The sequence below is a fragment of the Brassica rapa genome, chromosome A09 (genome assembly GCF_000309985.2).
Source record: "Brassica rapa cultivar Chiifu-401-42 chromosome A09, CAAS_Brap_v3.01, whole genome shotgun sequence".
Classification (NCBI taxonomy): Eukaryota; Viridiplantae; Streptophyta; class Magnoliopsida; order Brassicales; family Brassicaceae; genus Brassica; species Brassica rapa.
The window spans coordinates 24663629-24686127 of NC_024803.2; the positions used below are offsets into that span (position 1 = coordinate 24663629).

The window sequence follows — 22499 nt, forward strand, 5'->3', positions numbered from 1 at the left end:
AACTCGTTAAAACTCCTTGCCTTGTTTTTTCTTGTTATATATCTTTGATATTCAATTACGGACAAGGTTGTCAGGAACAACTTAATGAGAAACGAATTACGATTCGAAGCCAAATAAACACTTAATAGGAATTTCAAAGTTTCTACAGAATGCCGAATTCATAGATTCCGAGGAATCAAGGCAACAAAAAAAAAAGAGTAAAAGAAGTTACAACAAACAACATGGATTATCAATCGACCACAGGAAGATCCTTGTCGCCACTGCCGTCACCCTCTCCGGGACCCGATACGCGGCCAAACTTCGTTGGGATTGCCTCGGTAACATTCGCGGCTGGCGTCTCGGTTGGAAGGTCGCCTCCCTTCCCCGGGTCTTCTGACGAGGAAGCCGACGAGCTGGCGTTCTTCGACGCCTTTGCAGAGGAATCAGTCAGCACGATGGTAGGCACAGCCCCGTCTTTCTGGACAACCGGTCCCTCTGATGTTCGCCCCGTTGGATCGACGCCTTGGTCGATATTCTGATTGGACGATACGGCCGTTTGAGCAGGTTTCTCCGTCGGGTCTGCCGATTGGGGATTTCGGTCGGCGAGGGGAGTACGAAGAGCAATGGCAGCCTCTGAATCGATTAAACCAATGTTCGATCCAAACGGGTCGAGCTGACGCCAAATCTCTTCGATCAGAAACCGGGATTCCAACACTAACGGGGAGAGGCGAAGGTCTTCTGCCGGAATTTCCTTTACTTCCAAGCGTTCTGCTTCCTCTTCATAGTGCCTCTCTTGCTCAGCGAAGAAATCGATGGTTTCCTGCGGGATCTCGACGCCTGAGGCCTTAATCTGCTCGAGACATTTCCTCGTTCCGAAGGCTTGGCTGTAGAGGCACCTAGCATCGTCATACTTGTCCCGTTGATCCTCACGAAGAGAAATCCTATGGAAGCGTTTCTCAGCCTTAGCAATCATGGCGATCAACACGCGAATCCTCTCGTGCGTAACCTCGTACCTACGAGATTTCCGAAGCCTGGTCATCTCCTCGGAATGCCTAAGCGATTCCGCGGCTATCCTCCTTTCTAGGTCGACCTTTTCCTTCCGCTGCTTATCCACCACGAACTCGAGATTGTTCATCGCCTCCTTACACATCTGCAGTTCAGCCGCATCAGACGTTCGCGTCTCGTCAAACGCTTTCCTGAGAGACCTCTCCCGAGCAACGGCCTCAGTCTTTTCTTGCGAAGACACCCGAAGAGCCTCCTCCACTTTCTTCTTGGCTTCTTCGCTCTCGCGGATCTGCTCTCTGGCCCGCCTAAGGGCCGAGTCATACTTCCCGATCAAAACATTCCAGTCGCCGTGACTCTGATTTAAAAAAAAAAGGAGAGACTTAGCCAAAATAATTTTAGGCTCAGGAAAGAAGGAAACAAGTAACCGCGTACCTTTACCGACGAGCAAGAAGCATGTTCATACTCATCTTTAAAGATAAGGTCCCCCACTGAAGGAAGCAAGTCAGGACCGCCTTTGACTAGTCGCAGCAAGCGAGCGCAATCCTCCGGGTAACAGGCCAGCGGGAGTTCTCGGCTGAACTCGAACTTAAACCCATCCTCCGGGGTCTCCTTGGGACGGCCGGACACACGGGTTTCGGAACCTTCCGCGATATGAGCCGAAGAATCGCTCCTCAGAGGGACTCGCGGTCTTTCAGAGGCTGGCAATTCCCTCGGAGTCTCAGAGAGGCCTTGATCACCCACTAAGGCTCCGCGATTCTGCTGAGAGCCTTCTCGTCTTCTCCGACGCAAAGCGATGGTCTCATTCTCGTCATCATCCGAGGTCCCAACCTCGGGAGTAGCGTCAGGGACCAAGGCTCGGAGTTCCTCTTCGCAAACCGAGGATGGTCGGGGCGCGGAGAAGTCTTGCTTCTTCGTTTTCTTTTTTCTGGGAACGTCTTCCACAGGTGGTTCCGCGGCTTTCCTCTTCTTACTACTCTTCTTCGAGGGATTATCCGGATCGGTTTGACCTATCTCGTCAGACTCTTTCCGAGTCTCCTTGCCTCTCTTCTTCTTCGAGGCCTTTCCCTGAGAAGAACCGCCAGCGGGCGCCTGCTCGGCGATAACGGGGACGACGTCCGTAATCTCGACTCCCGCAGAGCCGTCAGTACCCTTTTTGGCACCTATCTTCCCCGCCGTAATAAGGCTCAGATCGGGCAATTGCTTCATTGTTCGGGCTTGATTGATTTCCTTTTGCTCGGCTCGGGTAAAAAGAGACAACCGTTTCAGGGTCGATCGGTTGATGAGAGGAAGCAAGTCCGAAACCCAACGCTCTGCGAAAAACAAAGAAAAATCCCAATAAGACTTTGTTCGCTTGATAGGAAACATAAAGGAGGAGCGAGAACTTACGACTCGCAATCCGTCCTACAGATCTTTGAATTCTCTCCCGAGTAAAATCCTCCCAGTGATCTTGCTTCTGCAACGCGACAATCCGAGCACTCTCCTTCCAATCCTCGGGGTACGTAGCGAGATTCGGATGACCAACTACAAAAAGAAAACATAAGCGTTAGACGAGCACACACCACAATCGTCACATAAGATAGCGTGCAGTACCCATCTCTGCATTCCAGAGAACGCGGTAACCAGACTTCGGCGGCTCTTCGAACGCCGACCTGTTCGACTTCACGTAGAAGTACGAGCGCTGCCAGTCTGAAGTTTTGGTCGGATAACCCGTGACCACGTTATAGTTTGGGCGCATTCTCGTCGAGACGAGCCCATCGTCGGAAATCGAAACTGAAGTCAATTCCTCAAACGACCTCACACTCATCGATGTCCCCGCCTCAGCCGCGATCACCGATAAAACGACCATCAACCGGAGAGAACCGTTCATCAACTGGCTCAAAGCGACTCCTCTGCGGAACGCGTAAGCCGTGACGATTCGAGGAATCGGGAACCATAATTTCGTGTCGTTCCTGAAATACGACTCGTAGATGCACTGATATCCCTTCGGAGGCGACCAAGGCCTCTGGTCCCGCTTTGGAATGATGAACGAGACCCCGTGTGCGTTGAGATCTCGGAGGATAGCTTCCACCGACTCCACGGTGGACTTCGTCCTCTCGACGTTGGACCAATCTTGTCCGTCGACGACCGAAGGTCGAATTCTCCAAACCTCCATTGGACTCTCCTCGGCGAAGATGTTCCCGGGATAATAGCTGATCGGAACAATCGAGGTGTCGACCGCTTCCTGACCGTCGTCATCGCCCCGGAACTGTTCCCTCGCTTCCGAGACCAAGAGACGCTGCGATAAGTTCATATTTTCCGAATCCATCATCGCTTCGTGATGGGTATCGTCAGAATCCCGAGAAGATACCGCCCCCTTTCCCTTTTGTTCTCGCGTCAAACGACGGGGTGACGACATCTCGGATAATCGCAGATCTAAAAACAAAGATAAAGAGAGAGAAGGAGCGTAGAGAGAGAAAGTACCTTTAGCGCTGCGGAGAGAAATGAAAAGAAGTGGAGAGGGGGGAGCTATTTATAAGAAAAGATAAGCGCGGAGATCAAGGCGCCATCATTACGCCTAATAAGGCCTAATTGGGCCTAAACCCAATTAGGCGCGTGGTCGACAGATGCGCCGGTCCGTCTTCTCGACCCGTAAGCATTTATCTCACGATCGCAACGCGTGAAAAACGGACGCGTCAATCCACTCTCTCGATCGAGAAGTATCGATTGAACGGGTCGACTCCTCAACGGTCAGTCGTTTGCTCGGGTTGAACCTTTTGTTCTCCGAACCACAGACACCAAATTCATCGAGGATCGATTGCTCGACCATCAATAAACTGGGGGGGGACTTACTGTTGGAGATGGATTTAACCCATCCACAAAGCCCATCGAACAAAAGGCCCAATCCAGCAAACCGAGTCGACGTTGGCGCAGAAGCCGATTCTCGAGGCTTCAACTTAACCAGGAAGCGCCGTTAGTCGAAGCGGAGAGCAAGCGAAGCGAGGCTGATCGACTAAACGGCTCGGAACGAGCGCCTCATAATCAGGCCCGAAGGGCCGACAAAGCCCAATCAGTAAAAAGAGATTAGGTTAAGGTAATCGAACAGAGTATAAAAGGAGAGGAAAGCAAAGGAGAAAGATCATCGACACTTAGCTACACAAACTTAGCGGCGAGATTAGGGTTTATCATCCGTACAATCATCTCTCTGCTATTTGTACTTTTCCGGTTTAAGCTCTCACGAGCTCCGGCTTGCTTTTACTTTCTCCACCTTTGTAACATCATCTCGAAATCTAATAAACGCCTCTGTTCGACCCATTTCTAGTATTGTTTACTTCTTCTGAGACCAAACTCACCTTAAACAACGGGTCGACTCCTCAACGGTCAGTCGTTTGCTCGGGTTGAACCTTTTGTTCTCCGAACCACAGACACCAAATTCATCGAGGATCGATTGCTCGACCATCAATAAACTGGGGGGGGACTTACTGTTGGAGATGGATTTAACCCATCCACAAAGCCCATCGAACAAAAGGCCCAATCCAGCAAACCGAGTCGACGTTGGCGCAGAAGCCGATTCTCGAGGCTTCAACTTAACCAGGAAGCGCCGTTAGTCGAAGCGGAGAGCAAGCGAAGCGAGGCTGATCGACTAAACGGCTCGGAACGAGCGCCTCATAATCAGGCCCGAAGGGCCGACAAAGCCCAATCAGTAAAAAGAGATTAGGTTAAGGTAATCGAACAGAGTACAAATAGCAGAGAGATGATTGTACGGATGATAAACCCTAATCTCGCCGCTAAGTTTGTGTAGCTAAGTGTCGATGATCTTTCTCCTTTGCTTTCCTATATGCACGACAGTTTACCTGTGGCTGTATCAGTACCAGATGCGTTACCTCTACCTTAATAGCCTTTATGAGAGAGCATGGGCTTTTAGCCAGATTGGAATGTTCTCAAAGAACTGTTTTGCCCACACACCCAATAAGTAGCGCAAGGCTTTGTAAGGCGAATGTTGAGTGGATAATGTTTGTTTGTGGGTTGTTGCTAAATCAAACACAGATACATCATCTTTTCTGACAGAAGTTTGTAGCGTTTTGAACTTGAATGATCAATGCTGAATAAGAGAACGTTGAATATTCAGTGACGTAACATTGGATTAGGTTTTATCTACCTACAAGTTTCTGCAACATACAAAGGCCGAAAACAATCAGAATCTATTATTATAGCACAATGAACAGACTATATATGGTTAGAAGAAGTTAAGAATGCAGTTCTTATGTGTCCTAACTGGCTTGAATCTCTTGTGCTGAAGGAGTACCATCATCATAAACCAGTTCCTCGGCTGGATTCATCTCAGACCAGGCAGCTGCATCTGCATAACCTAGCTCAAACAACATCTCTAACACCTCGTCCTCTGCTGGCTCCAGTGCCCAATTCAATAGCTAAGTACATCAGAAAAAACCAAGATTCCCAAACTTAACTCTCAAGTCAAAGGAGAATGATTTCACTAGAAAAAATTTGAACATTTACTTGTCTTGAGGTTGCCCTGTTTAGAGGGTTGCAATCCGGGCTGATCCCAATACCCTTTAGTTCGAAATTACTCGCGGAAAACGCACAAACTCGAACCTGTTAAACATTTGATATACACATATGAAAGGCCTTCCCAAAATATTTGACAAGGCCACACACAGAAGATAGAGAAAAGGAAATGAAAGCAAGAAGTATCCTTCATGTGCATACTGTTTTAGCAGCAGCGGTTGGTGGCATAAACAACGTCAAGCCTCCATCAACACAAACTCGATTACGGAACATGGTTGCAGGCATTGGTGCAAGATATCTGCATTTGCTCTTAAAATATTATAATTAGAAGTTTTTTTTTTCTAGAGGAACTGTAATGTTTCAAAAGCAAGGGAGTATTATTTACCCTGGAATAAAGGAAGATGCAATAACTGCATCGATAAGGTCGCTTTTGGAGTCGAACTGATCCACCAGTAAACCTCTAGGTTTCCATAACACCTGTGTAATGGCAACTACAATACGATAGAATGATTAGAGACGTCAGAGCCTAAAAAATGTGCTTTGGCAAAAGTAAACTTGCTGTTTCTCACCACGAACTCTGCCATTGGACCTAATATGAATATCATCCGGCAGTGATTTCTCCATAGAATCTCTAAGGACAGCCTACAAACCACAGAGACTTGGATCAATAACTACAACATATGACTTTGGTGGGTCTTGTGTTTGACTCATTAACTATTTCTTTAATATATAAAAATGCAGAACAGCCAACTCTTTGAAACATAGAACAGTCGAAAGCAATGTTGATAATCAGGTTTGACATTAAAGAAGAGAAGCCCCTAGAACAATCTAAAGTAAACTTATACAACAACATGGTTTAAAGAGGCATACAGAGAAGGAAAAAAATCCGCATTACCCCAAGACGAAAAGCAGTGCCATTGCGTCGGCAATCATGAGCAAGAACCTTGGTAGCTTCAAGGGCTTCTTGCATTGATGCTCCAGAGGTTATTGTAGCACATACAATAGCACCAGCAGAAGCTCCTGCCAAAGGAGTAGTGTCCTGTAGAAAACAACAACAAAACCATGTTATTTTCTTGATTCATCATAATATAAACATAGAAAATTCAAGAAGCACCGTAATGTAACCCTTCTCGATGAGTAACTGAGCAACACCAAGATGATAAGGGAACAAAAGACCAGCAGCAGAGAAGCTGAAACCAGGGCTTGTGATTACCCTCCTCTCTTTCTCATCAGCCTCTACATCTTTGACGCTCTGTTCCCATATCATCCCTGGCTCTGTCACATCTTCAGATACTGTTCCTATCATATCTCCATGATCAACCGGAGGCGAGCGTTGGTTGGATCTCTTTAAAAGCCTCGACGCGATATGGATGAACATGTCACCAGTGGCAACAGAGAAAGATCTCTTCTCTGGATTTCCGGTGGACCCATCAGAAGAAAAAGAGCATGATAGCCTAAGGGCGAAAATCCTCGGTGGAAGGCTGAATATTTTAGTTGTACGGAGTGAGATGAAAGGTCGGGGAAGAAGAGAGATCGCCATGGAGCAAAGGGTCACACCATACAAGTTCGAAAGTTGGAGATTTTGATTCACACGATCATCGCAGCTCACAAAACAGTCATGAAGATGAGACTGTGGTTTCGTGTTAGCTAAGTCCACTTATATATAATATAAACAATACATAAAAATGAAATAATGCTAGATTTTGATAGTGTTTCTAAATTGCAGATTTTTTTCTTAATAAAAATATTTCATATGAATTAATATTTTATTTTTGATGTGCATTATTAAGTTACAAAGTCCTGAAAAAGATTCCGAGTTAGAACCTGGATGTAAATTATTAAGTTTGACTTATTTATTAGAGTAATATTTTCATCTATGGAACTGTGGAGGGCTTGAAACTGACCCCACAATTCAACGATGCATCGGAAACATCATTCCGAAGTATTATTCTTTTCGTAAACAAAGAATAAAAAGCCTTTGCTACAGGACATTCAAACTGGTATAGGATATAACCAATTGTTGGCTGTTGAGCCACTTGGCTAAAGTGGAGGTTTACCTCTGTTTATCATGTATGACTTCCAAATTAATGTTATGTTCTCAAATAATCATATGATTGATATCGAGGCAGTCACTGATGAAACAACGTTTTTTATAACATTGGTTTATAGAGATCTTGTTTTAGAACGTAGAGATCAAATTTATGAACATCTTACATGTTTTTCAATCATACGAAGTAGACCGTGGTTCATAATGGAAGATTTTAATGAAATCACTGGGCAGAATGAAAAGAAAGGGGCAGACAATGCTCTGATAGCTCATTTCTGCCTTTTGAGAAAATGCTAACTAATTGTGAAATGTTAGAATTTCCATTTCCTGAGAATATGCTATCATGAGTTGGCAAAAGATGATGTATAACAGTCAGGTGTCGACTAGAACGAGATGTTGCAAATGAAGATTGGCATGAGAAGTTTTCTCACTCTACTGTGATGTACTTGCCGTTATGGGGATCAGATCATCGTCTGGTCCTAGAAAACATTCTCACGCAACCAAATCAATTCTAACTTTATAGGTGTCCTATAAACCATATCTTAGCTTAGCAACCAAATCCATCTAACCAATAACTTAGCTAATAGTGTCTGACTCGCCCCTCTAGTGATCTCATTTAATGCATATATAAAAGGTGTAGGCTTTACCTTGGGCGTAGCGATCAAAAGATACATGGACTCTTACTCAAGCAAGTTTCTGAACACACATGTAGTTTTATTTGATCTCCTTCTTCCCTCTTTCTCTCTTATCTGAATCTCAATTCCAATAAACAATGATGCTGATACAGTCCATCCTTATTCACCTTCTTTTCGATTTTCTCTTCTTTGTTTTTTTCTTTCTCTTTTTTTTTATTTGACAAAGTGTAGGCGAATAGTGGGGTCATCGGTAATATATTGATCCTTTGGCACATTATATGTATGTTTTATTAATAGTTTTCGAGGTTTTATCGAGTTTTTTTGTCCCTTTGAGTCATTACAGGTCTAGAGTTGCATTGGATGGGAGATGGACCAGCTAGAGAAAAAGAGTGTGATTTGGAGTCTTTCGAGCAGAACAGTCAACTGGAGCAGCCTGAGTGCCTGCTCCAGCGGCAGAGATTAAAAAAGAAGTTTCCATTTATTTAGGGATTTGTCTTAGTTTTCCTATTTTTGCCTTTTTAGCTGCATGTGGCTTCTATATATATATAGTCTCCTTTTATTTACTTTAGACCTACCTTAATTTAAACGCAAGAAATACCTGAGAGAGCTTTGTGATTTGCAATTGCTACTTGTAAGGGAGAAGGCCTCATCTATCTCCTAGAGAAGATTATCCTGAACCCTCTGATTTCTATTATCTATTATATGCAGTATTATTCAGAAATCATGCTTTTCTGTTCTTGTGTTATGTCTATGTAGTCACCAAGTTAGTTTAGGGTTCTAGGGTTAGGATTCGCGAGCTGAAGCATAAATAAGTCATCTTAAGATTGTCTACATTCATATCTGTTCTTATTTCTTGCATTGAACTGATCACTTAGTGCATGAAATAGGGTTAATACATTTAGCTAACCGTTGGTTGATAACCTGACATGAATTGAATGAGCTTTCCATCCCTAGTCAGCGAGAGTAGATATTAGAGTGTATTATGAACATATCCGACTTGATCTCTAAAGCTTGCTATCTTGTCTTGATCCAAACGAGAGTTTAGGTGTCAAAACCGATCTGCAAAAGAATCAACACCACGACAGTGGGTTGTTTTAACCTGAGTTATCCGAGTTTAGACTTGTGTAAACTGGACTTGAATAACTGCTTGGTTTGCGATTTCCTTACCTGAAGAAGATGAGAATGAGATCAAGTTCGCCTCAGGAACAAGCAGTGAGGAAATATCTATAATAATAAAGAAAGCTAAGAAATTTAATCACAAAAAGTAAAAAGGAGAAAAGGTTGTACGAAGACAAAGCTAGAGTAAATAAGAAACAAAATTTTATTTACATTCACAAAATATTCACGAGTATGATTAGAAAAAAGGGTCAGAAAAGTATAAAATTGTAAGAACTTGTTAGAGGAGGAAGAGAGAGATGTGATACAAAGTCATTATGTCATAAATGGAATCGTGGAGGTGAGATGAAGCATGAGATAGTTAAGAAAACAAATATGAGAGATTCAAAGAGGTATTGATGAAACCAAGGGAAGCCAAAAATACATAATGTGAAAGTTTAGAAGGTTTAATTTTGGAGTTCCTACATTAAACTAATGTATGAGTTAATGTGACCAGTCTATATTTTTGTTTTGTGCTTTACTTTTTTTACTTTTATCTTAAGTGCACTAAAGTTTATTTTCACTAGATATTAATTTTTGGCTTGCATAGAATTTGATTGTACTCCTTTTTATTTGTGTGGATTGATTCTTATTTTTTTATATCACTAAATTATGTAAAATTTACAATGCAATCACCATTCATCGCTAGCATATTTTTAATTAGCGTTGATGTTGATTAAAATGAAATTTTACTAGGTTAATATGGCATTGTTTATTGGAATTGTTGTGATATATTTTTTGAAATATACAGTAATTTTGAATATTAAATATTTGTTAACACCGATAAAAACTTGTTGCACAATAAAAGTATATATATATATATATATATATATATATATATATATATATATATATAAATTTAACATGTTAAAACAAAGAATACAATAGTAACTTTCAAATTTGAAAATAGTTACGAAACACAATTCCAAATATGGGTGCAAAAGAAACCACCATCGGTTATAGGAACATCATATTCTTCATGACTTGTTACATGTTTGTTGCAAAACTTTTTGCAAGCTTCTTCACAAATAGACATATCTGCTTTTTGGCTATTTTCATGCACTGATTTGGGATGCAGTGTTTGACACATTTTTCAACATTGGTTGAAAGACAATTTTGTGCCGAAAACATCACTGTATATATAGCTACAATCATGAAAATAATGCATGATTTTTTTAAAAGCTTGAGTCGTCATAATGTATATTATTAGAACAAATATGAAATTCTAATATAGTTTAGTCTGATTTTGATCGTTAATCGTGAAATGATGATTTTTTGGTAATCTCTTGGTAATTTATATAGAAAGTTAATGATGACTATTTTTAACAGTTTTTTTTTGTTGTTTCTCTGTTTTAACGTATATAAACCGAATAAGTTATGTGAAACTTATCTGTACTTTCTTATGTTAATTATCTATCTAGTTTTACTTATAACAATATAAAATATATCATTTATAATGATTATAGTTCTATTTTATATGATTTCATAGTATTTCATTAAAGTTTTATGTCTAAACTCACAAAATTATGGTTTTATTTTGAAATCCTGAATTGACATTTTTTTTAGAAAATATATTATTTTAAATTAGAAAAATATTTTTAATTTTTTCCTCTAATATATGCAAAAACCTGTAGAATCAAATCATGAAGAAAATGGCTTTGAATGCGATTTCTTTGACTATTTTTTCAGTTACTCTTTTCACTTCTTTTGCATAGTAACAGATGTGTTCACCACGCTTTTTTTTTTTTTTTCTGGTTTTCTTGTTTTGACCACTACAGCGATCCGGTTTTTCGGTCAAGAAGGATTTATAACCCCTTTATATACCTGTTTAAATGCGGAAAGAATCTAAAGCTTTCAACTTTGATTAGAAACCTGAATGTTTAAGAGTTCAGGTGTTCGGAGTTCAATACCCCCATCGATGAGACTGCACCTTAAGCTCTTAAATAAGATAATTGGTGGTGATTTTGGATTTCTCTAATGAGTAGTGGGCTGGAAACGGTTATGTTTCGGCGATGAGAACGACCAGGACGCTTGGAGCATCCAGACGCATCGGGACAGGACGGGAGAGGACGCCGGGACGGGATGGACATTGGCTTTCTTTGATGGACGTTAAGACGGTGGTAAGGCATTCTGCATGCTTTGTAGTTTGTTTCCCCAAGGCTGCAAAGAGATTGGATTTTTCCGTTCTTAGAACTTGTCATTTCGTTTTGAGGACTTGTACGAAACTTCTTCTTACAAGAGATACTTTCCGGGATTCTTCGGTCATTGATTCCATCGTGATCAATTTTGACCCTAACAATAATCTTCTAGCTTTACTTCAAAAACTACAAATCTATTGTGAAATCTTATAGTCTATTGATTCGATCCCTAAGTTTTGTTTGCTGTGAAAAGTAGAAAATAAGAAAGCGTGTATTGCCTAGAACAATGGCATAACACAAAAATATTAGGTTAAAAGTCGGCCAGGGCTATTTATGTAAATATGTCATGACTTGGGATTTAGGCCGGCTGTTAACCTAGCTGGGTTTTGCGCGCTTTGCTGTCGATCGACGGCACAGGATGTGCGTGGATCAATGTTTATCTCTGATCGCCGACCTTCAGACAAGTTCGATGGTCAGCTACGAGCTTCCTCTCCTTTTATCTCTAAAATGCACCCAAATCATCATTTTTCTCCATAACACTCCTGAACATGTAAATGTGCTAAAAAGACTCAAAAGCATAATAAATAGTTCCTAAAACATCTATATACCGTAGCTAAAAATGGATAAAATCCATGGTATATCAATTGGCCAGGTATACACGCCGTGGCAGAGAAAAGATGGAAGAGATTAAGACGGAGGTGGATTTGCAAGAAAGAGAAGGATGAGAATGAGATCAAGTTCGTCTCAGGAACAAGCAGTGAGGAAATATCTATAATAATAAAGAAAACAAAGAAATTTAATCACAAAAAGTAAAAAGGAGAAAAAGTTGTACGAAGACAAAGCTAGAGTAAATAAGAAACATAATTTTATTTACATTCACAAAATATTCACGAATATGATTAGAAAAAAAGGTCAGAAAAATATAAAATTGGAAGAACTTGTTAGAGGAGGAAGAGAGAGATGCGATACAAAGTCATTATGTCATAAATGGAATCGTGGAGGTGAGATGAAACATGAGTTAAGAGAACAAATATAAGAGATTCAAAGAGGTATTGATGAAACCAAGGGAAGCCAAAAATACAGAATGTGAAAGCTTAGAAGGTTTAATTTTGGAGTTCTTACATTAAACTAATGTATGAGTTAATGTGACCAGTCTATATTTTTGTTTTGTGTTTTACTTTTTTTACTTTTATCTTAAGTGCACAAAAGTTTATTTTCACTAGATATTAATTTTTGGTCTGCATAGAATTTGATTGTACTCCTTTTTATTTGTGTGGATTGATTCTTATTTTTTTATATCACCAAATTATGTAAAATTTACAATGCAATCACCATCTATCGCTAGCATATTTTTAATTAGTATTGATGTTGATTAAAATGAAATTTTACTAAGCTAATATGGCATTGTTTATTAAAATTGTTGTAATATATTTTTTGAAATATACAGTAATTTTGAATATTAAATATTTGTTAACACTGATAAAAACTTGTTGCACAATAAAAGTATATATATATATATAATATGCGTCAGATAAAACAAACAGAAATATCGATTATACATATATATATATATATATATATATATATATATATATATATATTTAACATGTTAAAACAAAGAATACAATTGTAACTTTTAAATTTGAAAATAGTTACGAAACACAATTCCAAATATGGGTGCAAAAGAAACCACCATCGGTTATAGGAACAGCATATTCTTCATGACTTGTTACATGTTTGTTGCAAAACTTTTTGCAAGCTTCTTCACAAATAGACATATCTGCTTTTTTGGCTACTTTCATGCACTGATTTGGGATGCAGTGTTTGACACATTTTTCAACATTGGTTGAAAGACAATTTTGTGCCGAAAACATCACTGTATATATAGCTACAATCATGAAAATAATGCATGATTTTTTAAAAGTTTGAGTCGTCATAATGTATATTATTAGAACAAATATGAAATTCTAATATAGTTTAGTCTAATTTTGATCGTTGATCGTGAAATGATGATTTTTTGGTAATCTCTTGGTAATTTATATAGAAAGTTAATGATGACTATTTTTAACAGTTTGTTTTATTTTTTTTGTTGTTTCTCTGTTTTAACGTATATAAACCGAATCAGTTATGTTAAACTTATCTGTACTTTCTTATGTTAGTTATCTATCCAGTTTTTCTTATAACAATATAAAATATATCATTTATAATGATTATAGTTGTATTTTATATGATTTCATAGTATTTCATTAAAGTTTTATGTCTAAACTCACAAAATTATGGTTTTATTTTGAAATCCTGAATTGACATTTTTTTAGAATATATATTATTTTAAATTAGAAAAATATTTTTAATTCTTTCCTCTAATATATGCAAAAACCTGTAGAATCAAATCATGAAGAAAATGGCTTTGAATGCGATTTCTTTGACTATTTTTTTAGTTACTCTTTTCACTTCTTTTGCATAGTAACAGATGCGTTCACCACACTTTCTTTTTTTTCTGGTTTTTCTTTTTTCGATCACCACAGCGATCTGGTTTTTCGGTCAAGAAGGGTTTATAACCCATTTATATACCTTTTTAAATGCGGAAAGAATCTAAAGCTTTCAACTTTGATTAGAAACCTGAATGTTTAAGAGTTCAGGTGTTCTGAGGTCAATACCCCATCGATGAGACTGCACCTTAAGCTCTTAAATGATATAACTGGTGGTGATTTTGGATTTCTCTAATGAGTAGTGGGCTGGAAACGGTTAGGTTTCGGCGATGAGGACGGCCAGGACGCTTGGAGCATCCAGATGCATCGGGACGGGACGGGAGAGGACGCTGGGACGGGATGTACTTTGGCTTTCTTTGATGGACGTTAAGACGCTGGTAAGGCATTCTCCATGCTTCGTAGTTTGTTTCCCCAAGGCTACGAAGAGATTGGATTTTTCCGTTCTTAGAACTTGTCATTTCTTTTTGAGGACTTATACGAAACTTCTTGTTACAAGAGATACTTTTCCGGGATTCCTCGTGCATTGATTCCATCGTGATCGATTTTGACCCCAACAATAATCGTCTAGCTTTACTTCAAAAACTACAAATCTATTGTGTAATCTCAGAGTCTATTGATTTGATCCATAAGTTTTGTTTGCTGTGTAAAGTAGAAAATAAGAAAGCGTGTATTGCCAAGAACAATGGCAGAGCACATAAATATTAGGTTAAAAGTCGGCCAGGGCTATTTATGTAAATATGTCATGACTTGGGATTTAGGCCGGCTGGAAACCTACCTGGGTTTTGCGCGCTTTGATATCGATCGACGGCAAAGGATGTGCGTGGATCAATGTTTATCTCTGATCGTCGACTTTCACACAAGTTCGATGGTCAACTACGAGCTTCCTCTCCTTTTATCTCTAAAATGCACCCAAATCATCATTTTCCTCCATAACACTCCTGAACCTGTAAATGTGCTAAAAAGACTCAAAAACATAATAAATAGTTCCTAAAACATCTATATACCATAGCTAAAAATGGGTAAAATCCATGATATATCAATTGGCCAGGTATACACACCGTGGCAGAGAAAAGATGGAGGATATTAAGACGGAGGTGGATTTGCAAGAAAGAGAAGGAAGAGAATGAGATCAAGTTCGCCTCGGGAATAAGCAGTGAGAAAATATCTATAATAATAAAAAGCTAAGAAATTTAGTCACAAAAAGTAAAAAAGAGAAAAAGTTGTACGAAGACAAAGCTCGAGTAAATAAGAAACAATATTTTATTTACATTCACAAAATATTCACGAATATGATTTGCAAAATTGGTCAGAAAAGTACAAAATTGGAAGAACTTGTTAGAAGGGGAAGAGAGAGATGTGATACAAAGTCATTATGTCATAAATGGAATCGTGGAGGTGAGATGAAACATGAGATAGTTAAGAGAACAAATATAGGAGATTCAAAGAGGTATTGATGAAACCAAGGGAAGCCAAAAATACAGAATGTGAAAGCTTAGAAGGTTTAATTTTGGAGTTCCTACATTAAACTAATGTGACCAGTCTATATTTTTGTTTTGTGTTTTACTTTTTTTACTTTTATCCTAAGTGCACAAAAGTTTATTTTCACTATATATTAATTTTTGGCTTGCATAGAAATTGATTGTACTCCTTTTTATTTGTGTGGATTGATTCTTAATTTTTTATATCACTAAATTATGTAAAATTTACAATGCAATCACCATTTATCGCTAGCATATTTTTAATTAGCGTTGATGTTGATTAAAATGAAATTTTACTAAGTTAATATGGCATTGTTTATTGGAATTGTTGTGATATATTTTTTGAAATATACAGTAATTTTGAATATTAAATATTTGTTAACACTGATAAAAACTTGTTGCACAATAAAAGTATATATATATATATATAATATGCGTCAGATAAAACAAACAGAAATATCGATTATACATATATAATATATATATATATATATATATATATATATATATATATATATATATATATATATATATATATAATATATATATATATATATATATATATATATTTAACATGTTAAAACAAAGAATACAATTGTAACTTTTAATTTGAAAATAGTTACGAAACACAATTCCAAATATGGGTGCAAAAGAAACCACCATCGGTTATAGGAACAGCATATTCTTCATGACTTGTTACATGTTTGTTGCAAAACTTTTTGCAAGCTTCTTCACAAATAGACATATCTGTTTTTTTGGCTACTTTCATGCACTGATTTGGGATGCAGTGTTTGACACATTTTTTAACATTGGTTGAAAGACAATTTTGTGCCGAAAACATCATTGTATATATAGCTACAATCATGAAAATAATGCATGATTTTTTAAAAGTTTGAGTCGTCATAATGTATATTATTAGAACAAATATGAAATTCTAATATAGTTTAGTCTTATTTTGATCGTTCATTGTGAAATGATGATTTTTTGGTAATCTCTTGGTAATTTATATAGAAAGTTAATGATGACTATTTTAACAGTTTGTTTTATTTTTTTTTGTTGTTTCTCTGTTTTAACGTATATAAACCGAATCAGTTATGTTAAACTTATCTGTACTTTCTTATGTTAGTTATCTATCCAGTTTTTCTTATAACAATATAAAATATATCATTTATAATGATTATAGTTGTATTTTATATGATTTCATAGTATTTCATTAAAGTTTTATGTCTAAACTCACAAAATTATGGTTTTATTTTGAAATCCTGAATTGACATTTTTTTTAGAATATATATTATTTTAAATTAGAAAAATATTTTTAATTCTTTCCTCTAATATATGCAAAAACCTGTAGAATCAAATCATGAAGAAAATGGCTTTGAATGCGATTTCTTTGACTATTTTTTTAGTTACTCTTTTCACTTCTTTTGCATAGTAACAGATGCGTTCACCACACTTTCTTTTTTTTCTGGTTTTTCTTTTTTCGATCACCACAGCGATCTGGTTTTTCGGTCAAGAAGGGTTTATAACCCCTTTACATACCTTTTTTAATGCGGAAAGAATCTAAAGCTTTCAACTTTGATTAGAAACCGGAATGTTTAAGTGTTCAAGTATTCTGAGGTCAATACCCCATCGATGAGACTGCACCTTAAGCTCTTAAATGAGATAATTGGTGGTGATTTTGGATTTCTCTAATGAGTAGTGGGCTGGAAACGGTTAGGTTAGGGCGATGAGGACGGCCAGGACGCTTGGAGCATCCAGATGCATCGGGACGGGACGGGAGAGGACGCTGGGACGGGATGTACCTTGGCTTTCTTTGATGGACGTTAAGACGCTGGTAAGGCATTCTCCATGCTTTGTAGTTTATTTCCCCAAGGCTACGAAGAGATTGGATTTTTCCGTTCTTAGAACTTGTCATTTCTTTTTGAGGACTTATACGGAACTTCTTGTTACAAGAGATACTTTTCGGGATTCCTCGTGCATTGATTCCATCGTGATCGATTTTGACCCCAACAATAATCGTCTAGCTTTACTTCAAAAACTACAAATCTATTGTGTAATCTGAGTGTCTATTGATTTGATCCATAAGTTTTGTTTGCTGTGTAAAGTAGAAAATAAGAAAGCGTGTATTGCCAAGAACAATGGCAGAGCACATAAATATTAGGTTAAAAGTCGGCCAGGGCTATTTATGTAAATATGTCATGACTTGGGATTTAGGCCGGCTGGAAACCTAGCTGGGTTTTGCGCGCTTTGATATCGATCGACGGCAAAGGATGTGCGTGGATCAATGTTTATCTCTGATCGTCGACTTTCACACAAGTTCGATGGTCAACTACGAGCTTCCTCTCCTTTTATCTCTAAAATGCACCCAAATCATCATTTTCCTCCATAACACTCCTGAACCTGTAAATGTGCTAAAAAGACTCAAAAACAAAATAAATAGTTCCTAAAACATCTATATACCATAGCTAAGAATGGGTAAAATCCATGATATATCAATTGGCCAGGTATACACACCGTGGCAGAGAAAAGATGGAGGATATTAAGACGGAGGTGGATTTGCAAGAGAGAGAAGGAAGAGAATGAGATCAAATTCGCCTCAGGAATAAGCAGTGAGAAAATATCTATAATAATAAAGAAAGCTAAGAAATTTAGTCACAAAAAGTAAAAAAAAGAAAAAAAGTTGTACGAAGACAAAGCTCGAGTAAACAAGAAACAAAATTTTATTTACATTCACAAAATATTCACGAATATGATTAGCAAAATTGGTCAGAAAAGTACAAAATTGGAAGAACTTGTTAGAGGGGGAAGAGAGAGATGTGATACAAAGTCATTATGTCATAAATGGAATCGTGGAGGTGAGATGAAACTTGAGATAGTTAAGAGAACAAATATAGGAGATTCAAAGAGGTATAGATGAAACCAAGGGAAGCCAAAAATACAGAATGTGAAAGCTTAGAAGGTTTAATTTTGGAGTTCCTACATTAAACTAATGTGACCAGTCTATATTTTTGTTTTGTGTTTTACTTTTTTTACTTTTATCCTAAGTGCACAAAAGTTTATTTTCACTATATATTAATTTTTGGCTTGCATTGAAATTGATTGTACTCCTTTTTATATGGGTGGATTGATTCTTAATTTTTTATATCACTAAATTATGTAAAATTTACAATGCAATCACCATTTATCGCTAGCATATTTTTAATTAGCGTTGATGTTGATTAAAATGACATTTTACTAAGTTAATATGGCATTGTTTATTGGAATTGTTGTGATATATTTTTTGAAATATACAGTAATTTTGAATATTAAATATTTGTTAACACTGATAAAAACTTGTTGCACAATAAAAGTATATATATATATAATATGCCTCAGATAAAACAAACAGAAATATCGATTGTACATATATATATATATATATATATATATATATATTAACATGTTAAAACAAAGAATACAATTGTAACTTTTAAATTTGAAAATAGTTACGAAAGACAATTCCAAATATGGGTGCAAAAGAAACCACCATCGGTTATAGGAACAGCATATTCTTCATGACTTGTTACATGTTTGTTGCAAAACTTTTTGCAAGCTTCTTCACAAATAGACATATCTGGTTTTTTGGCTACTTTCATGCACTGATTTGGGATGCAGTGTTTGACACATTTTTCAACATTGGTTGAAAGACAATTTTGCGCCGAAAACATCACTGTATATATAGCTACAATCATGAAAATAATGCATGATTTTTTAAAAGTTTGAGTCGTCATAATGTATATTATTAGAACAAATATGAAATTCTAATATAATTTAGTCTGATTTTGATCGTTGATCGTGAAATGATGATTTTTTGGTAATCTCTTGGTAATTTATATAGAAAGTTAATGATGACTATTTTAACAGTTTGTTTTATTTTTTTTTTGTTGTTTCTCTGTTTTAACGTATATAAACCGAATCAGTTATGTTAAATTTATCTGTACTTTCTTCTGTTAGTTATCTATCCAGTTTTTCTTATAACAATATAAAATATATCATTTATAATGATTATAGTTGTATTTTATATGATTTCATAGTATTTCATTAAAGTTTTATGTCTAAACTCACAAATTATGGTTTTATTTTGAAATCCTGAATTGACATTTTTTTAGAAAATATATTATTTTAAATTAGAAAAATATTTTTAATTCTTTCCTCTAATATATGCAAAAACCTGTAGAATCAAATCATGAAGAAAATGGCTTTGAATGCGATTTCTTTAACTATTTTTTTAGTTACTCTTTTCACTTCTTTTGCATAGTAATAGATGCGTTCACCACACTTTCTTTTTTTTCTGGTTTTTCTTTTTTTGATCACTACAGCGATCTGGTTTTTCGGTCAAGAAGGGTTTATAACCCCTTTACATACCTTTTTTAATGCGGAAAGAATCTAAAGCTTTCAACTTTGATTAGAAACCGGAATGTTTAAGTGTTCAGGTATTCTGAGGTCAATACCCCATCGATGAGACTGCACCTTAAGCTCTTAAATGAGATAATTGGTGGTGATTTTGGATTTCTCTAATGAGTAGTGGGCTGGAAACGGTTAGGTTAGGGCGATGAGGACGGCCAGGACGCTTGGAGCATCCAGATGCATCGGGACGGGACGGGAGAGGACGCTGGGACGGGATGTACCTTGGCTTTCTTTGATGGACGTTAAGACGCTGGTAAGGCATTCTCCATGCTTTGTAGTTTATTTCCCCAAGGCTACGAAGAGATTGGATTTTTCCGTTCTTAGAACTTGTCATTTATTTTTGAGGACTTATACGAAACTTCTTGTTACAAGAGATACTTTTCGGGATTCCTCGTGCATTGATTCCATCGTGATCGATTTTGACCCCAACAATAATCGTCTAGCTTTACTTCAAAAACTACAAATCTATTGTGTAATCTCAGTGTCTATTGATTTGATCCATAAGTTTTGTTTGCTGTGTAAAGTAGAAAATAAGAAAGCGTGTATTGCCAAGAACAATGGCAGAGCACATAAATATTAGGTTAAAAGTCGGCCAGGGCTATTTATGTAAATATGTCATGACTTGGGATTTAGGCCGGCTGGAAACCTAGCTGGGTTTTGCGCGCTTTGATATCGATCGACGGCAAAGGATGTGCGTGGATCAATGTTTATCTCTGATCGTCGACTTTCACACAAGTTCGATGGTCAACTACGAGCTTCCTCTCCTTTTATCTCTAAAATGCACCCAAATCATCATTTTCCTCCATAACACTCCTGAACCTGTAAATGTGCTAAAAAGACTCAAAAACATAATAAATAGTTCCTAAAACATCTATATACCATAGCTAAGAATGGGTAAAATCCATGATATATCAATTGGCCAGGTATACACACCGTGGCAGAGAAAAGATGGAGGATATTAAGACGGAGGTGGATTTGCAAGAGAGAGAAGGAAGAGAATGAGATCAAGTTCGCCTCAGGAATAAGCAGTGAGAAAATATCTATAATAATAAAGAAAGCTAAGAAATTTAGTCACAAAAAGTAAAAAAGAGAAAAAGTTGTACGAAGACAAAGCTCAAGTAAACAAGAAACAAAATTTTATTTACATTCACAAAATATTCACGAATATGATTAGCAAAATTGGTCAGAAAAGTACAAAATTGGAAGAACTTGTTAGAGGGGGAAGAGAGAGATGTGATACAAAGTCATTATGTCATAAATGGAATCGTGGAGGTGAGATGAAACTTGAGATAGTTAAGAGAACAAATATAGGAGATTCAAAGAGGTATAGATGAAACCAAGGGAAGCCAAAAATACAGAATGTGAAAGCTTAGAAGATTTAATTTTGGAGTTCCTACATTAAACTAATGTGACCAGTCTATATTTTTGTTTTGTGTTTTACTTTTTTTACTTTTATCCTAAGTGCACAAAAGTTTATTTTCACTATATATTAATTTTTGGCTTGCATTGAAATTGATTGTACTCATTTTTATTTGGGTGGATTGATTCTTAATTTTTTATATCACTAAATTATGTAAAATTTACAATGCAATCACCATTTATCGCTAGCATATTTTTAATTAGCGTTGATGTTGATTAAAATGAAATTTTACTAAGTTAATATGGCATTGTTAATTGGAATTGTTGTGATATATTTTTTGAAATATACAGTAATTTTGAATATTAAATATTTGTTAACACTGATAAAAACTTGTTGCACAATAAAAGTATATATATATATATATAATATGCGTCAGATAAAACAAACAGAAATATCGATTGTACATATATATATATATATATTTAACATGCTAAAACAAAGAATACAATTGTAACTTTTAAATTTGAAAATAGTTACGAAAGACAATTCCAAATATGGGTGCAAAAGAAACCACCATCGGTTATAGGAACAGCATATTCTTCATGACTTGTTACATGTTTGTTGCAAAACTTTTTGCAAGCTTCTTCACAAATAGACATATCTGCTTTTTTGGCTACTTTCATGCACTGATTTGGGATGCAGTGTTTGACACATTTTTCAACATTGGTTGAAAGACAATTTTGTGCCGAAAACATCACTGTATATATAGCTACAATCATGAAAATAATGTATGATTTTTAATAGTTTGAGTCGTCATAATGTATATTATTAGAACAAATATGAAATTCTAATATAGTTTAGTCTAATTTTGATCGTGAAATGATGATTTTTTGGTAATCTCTTGGTAATTTATATAGAAAGTTAATGATGACTATTTTAACAGTTTGTTTTATTTTTTTTTTTGTTGTTTCTCTGTTTTAACGTATATAAACCGAATCAGTTATGTTAAACTTATCTGTACTTTCTTATGTTAGTTATCTATCCAGTTTTTCTTATAACAATATAAAATATATCATTTATAATGATTATAGTTGTATTTTATATGATTTCATAGTATTTCATTAAAATTTTATGTCTAAACTCACAAAATTATGGTTTTATTTTGAAATCCTGAATTGACAATTTTTTTAGAAAATATATTATTTTAAATTAGAAAAATATTTTTAATTCTTTCCTCTAATATATGCAAAAACCTGTAGAATCA

At 36.4% G+C, this 22499-nt stretch overlaps 5 protein-coding genes across 5 annotated transcripts in view; 1 reads left to right on the forward strand and 4 right to left on the reverse strand.

The window, feature by feature from the left end:
* Nucleotides 1-5095, forward strand: part of LOC103840114 (protein FATTY ACID EXPORT 4, chloroplastic) — a 17459-nt gene extending 12364 nt beyond the window's left edge. The window contains exon 5 of the mRNA XM_033279606.1: nt 4801-5095. Within this exon, the coding sequence (XP_033135497.1) occupies nt 4801-4855 (55 nt within the window). The 3' untranslated portion in view covers nt 4856-5095. The remainder of the gene's footprint in view (nt 1-4800) is intronic.
* LOC117128079 (meiosis-specific protein ASY2-like) lies at nt 86-2402 on the reverse strand. Its single transcript, XM_033279605.1, has 2 exons — nt 1417-2402; nt 86-1339 (listed from the first exon to the last, which is right to left on the reverse strand). The coding sequence occupies exons 1-2, from the start codon at nt 2347-2349 to the stop codon at nt 230-232; spliced, it is 2043 nt and encodes a 680-aa protein (XP_033135496.1). The 5' UTR covers nt 2350-2402; the 3' UTR covers nt 86-229.
* LOC103849355 (patatin-like phospholipase domain-containing protein 4) lies at nt 5041-15902 on the reverse strand. Its single transcript, XM_009126132.3, has 7 exons — nt 6602-15902; nt 6383-6526; nt 6057-6129; nt 5873-5978; nt 5689-5785; nt 5479-5574; nt 5041-5390 (listed from the first exon to the last, which is right to left on the reverse strand). The coding sequence occupies exons 1-7, from the start codon at nt 7025-7027 to the stop codon at nt 5232-5234; spliced, it is 1101 nt and encodes a 366-aa protein (XP_009124380.1). The 5' UTR covers nt 7028-15902; the 3' UTR covers nt 5041-5231.
* Nucleotides 15903-15979: 77 nt separating this feature from the next.
* Nucleotides 15980-16383, reverse strand: LOC117128427. The gene has a single exon (XM_033280762.1). The coding sequence runs from the start codon at nt 16331-16333 to the stop codon at nt 16049-16051; it is 285 nt and encodes a 94-aa protein (XP_033136653.1). The 5' UTR covers nt 16334-16383; the 3' UTR covers nt 15980-16048.
* A 111-nt stretch (nt 16384-16494) lies between these two features.
* On the reverse strand, nt 16495-22026 carry LOC117128426. The gene has a single exon (XM_033280761.1). The coding sequence runs from the start codon at nt 19197-19199 to the stop codon at nt 18915-18917; it is 285 nt and encodes a 94-aa protein (XP_033136652.1). The 5' UTR covers nt 19200-22026; the 3' UTR covers nt 16495-18914.
* Between the last annotated feature and the right edge of the window lie 473 nt (nt 22027-22499).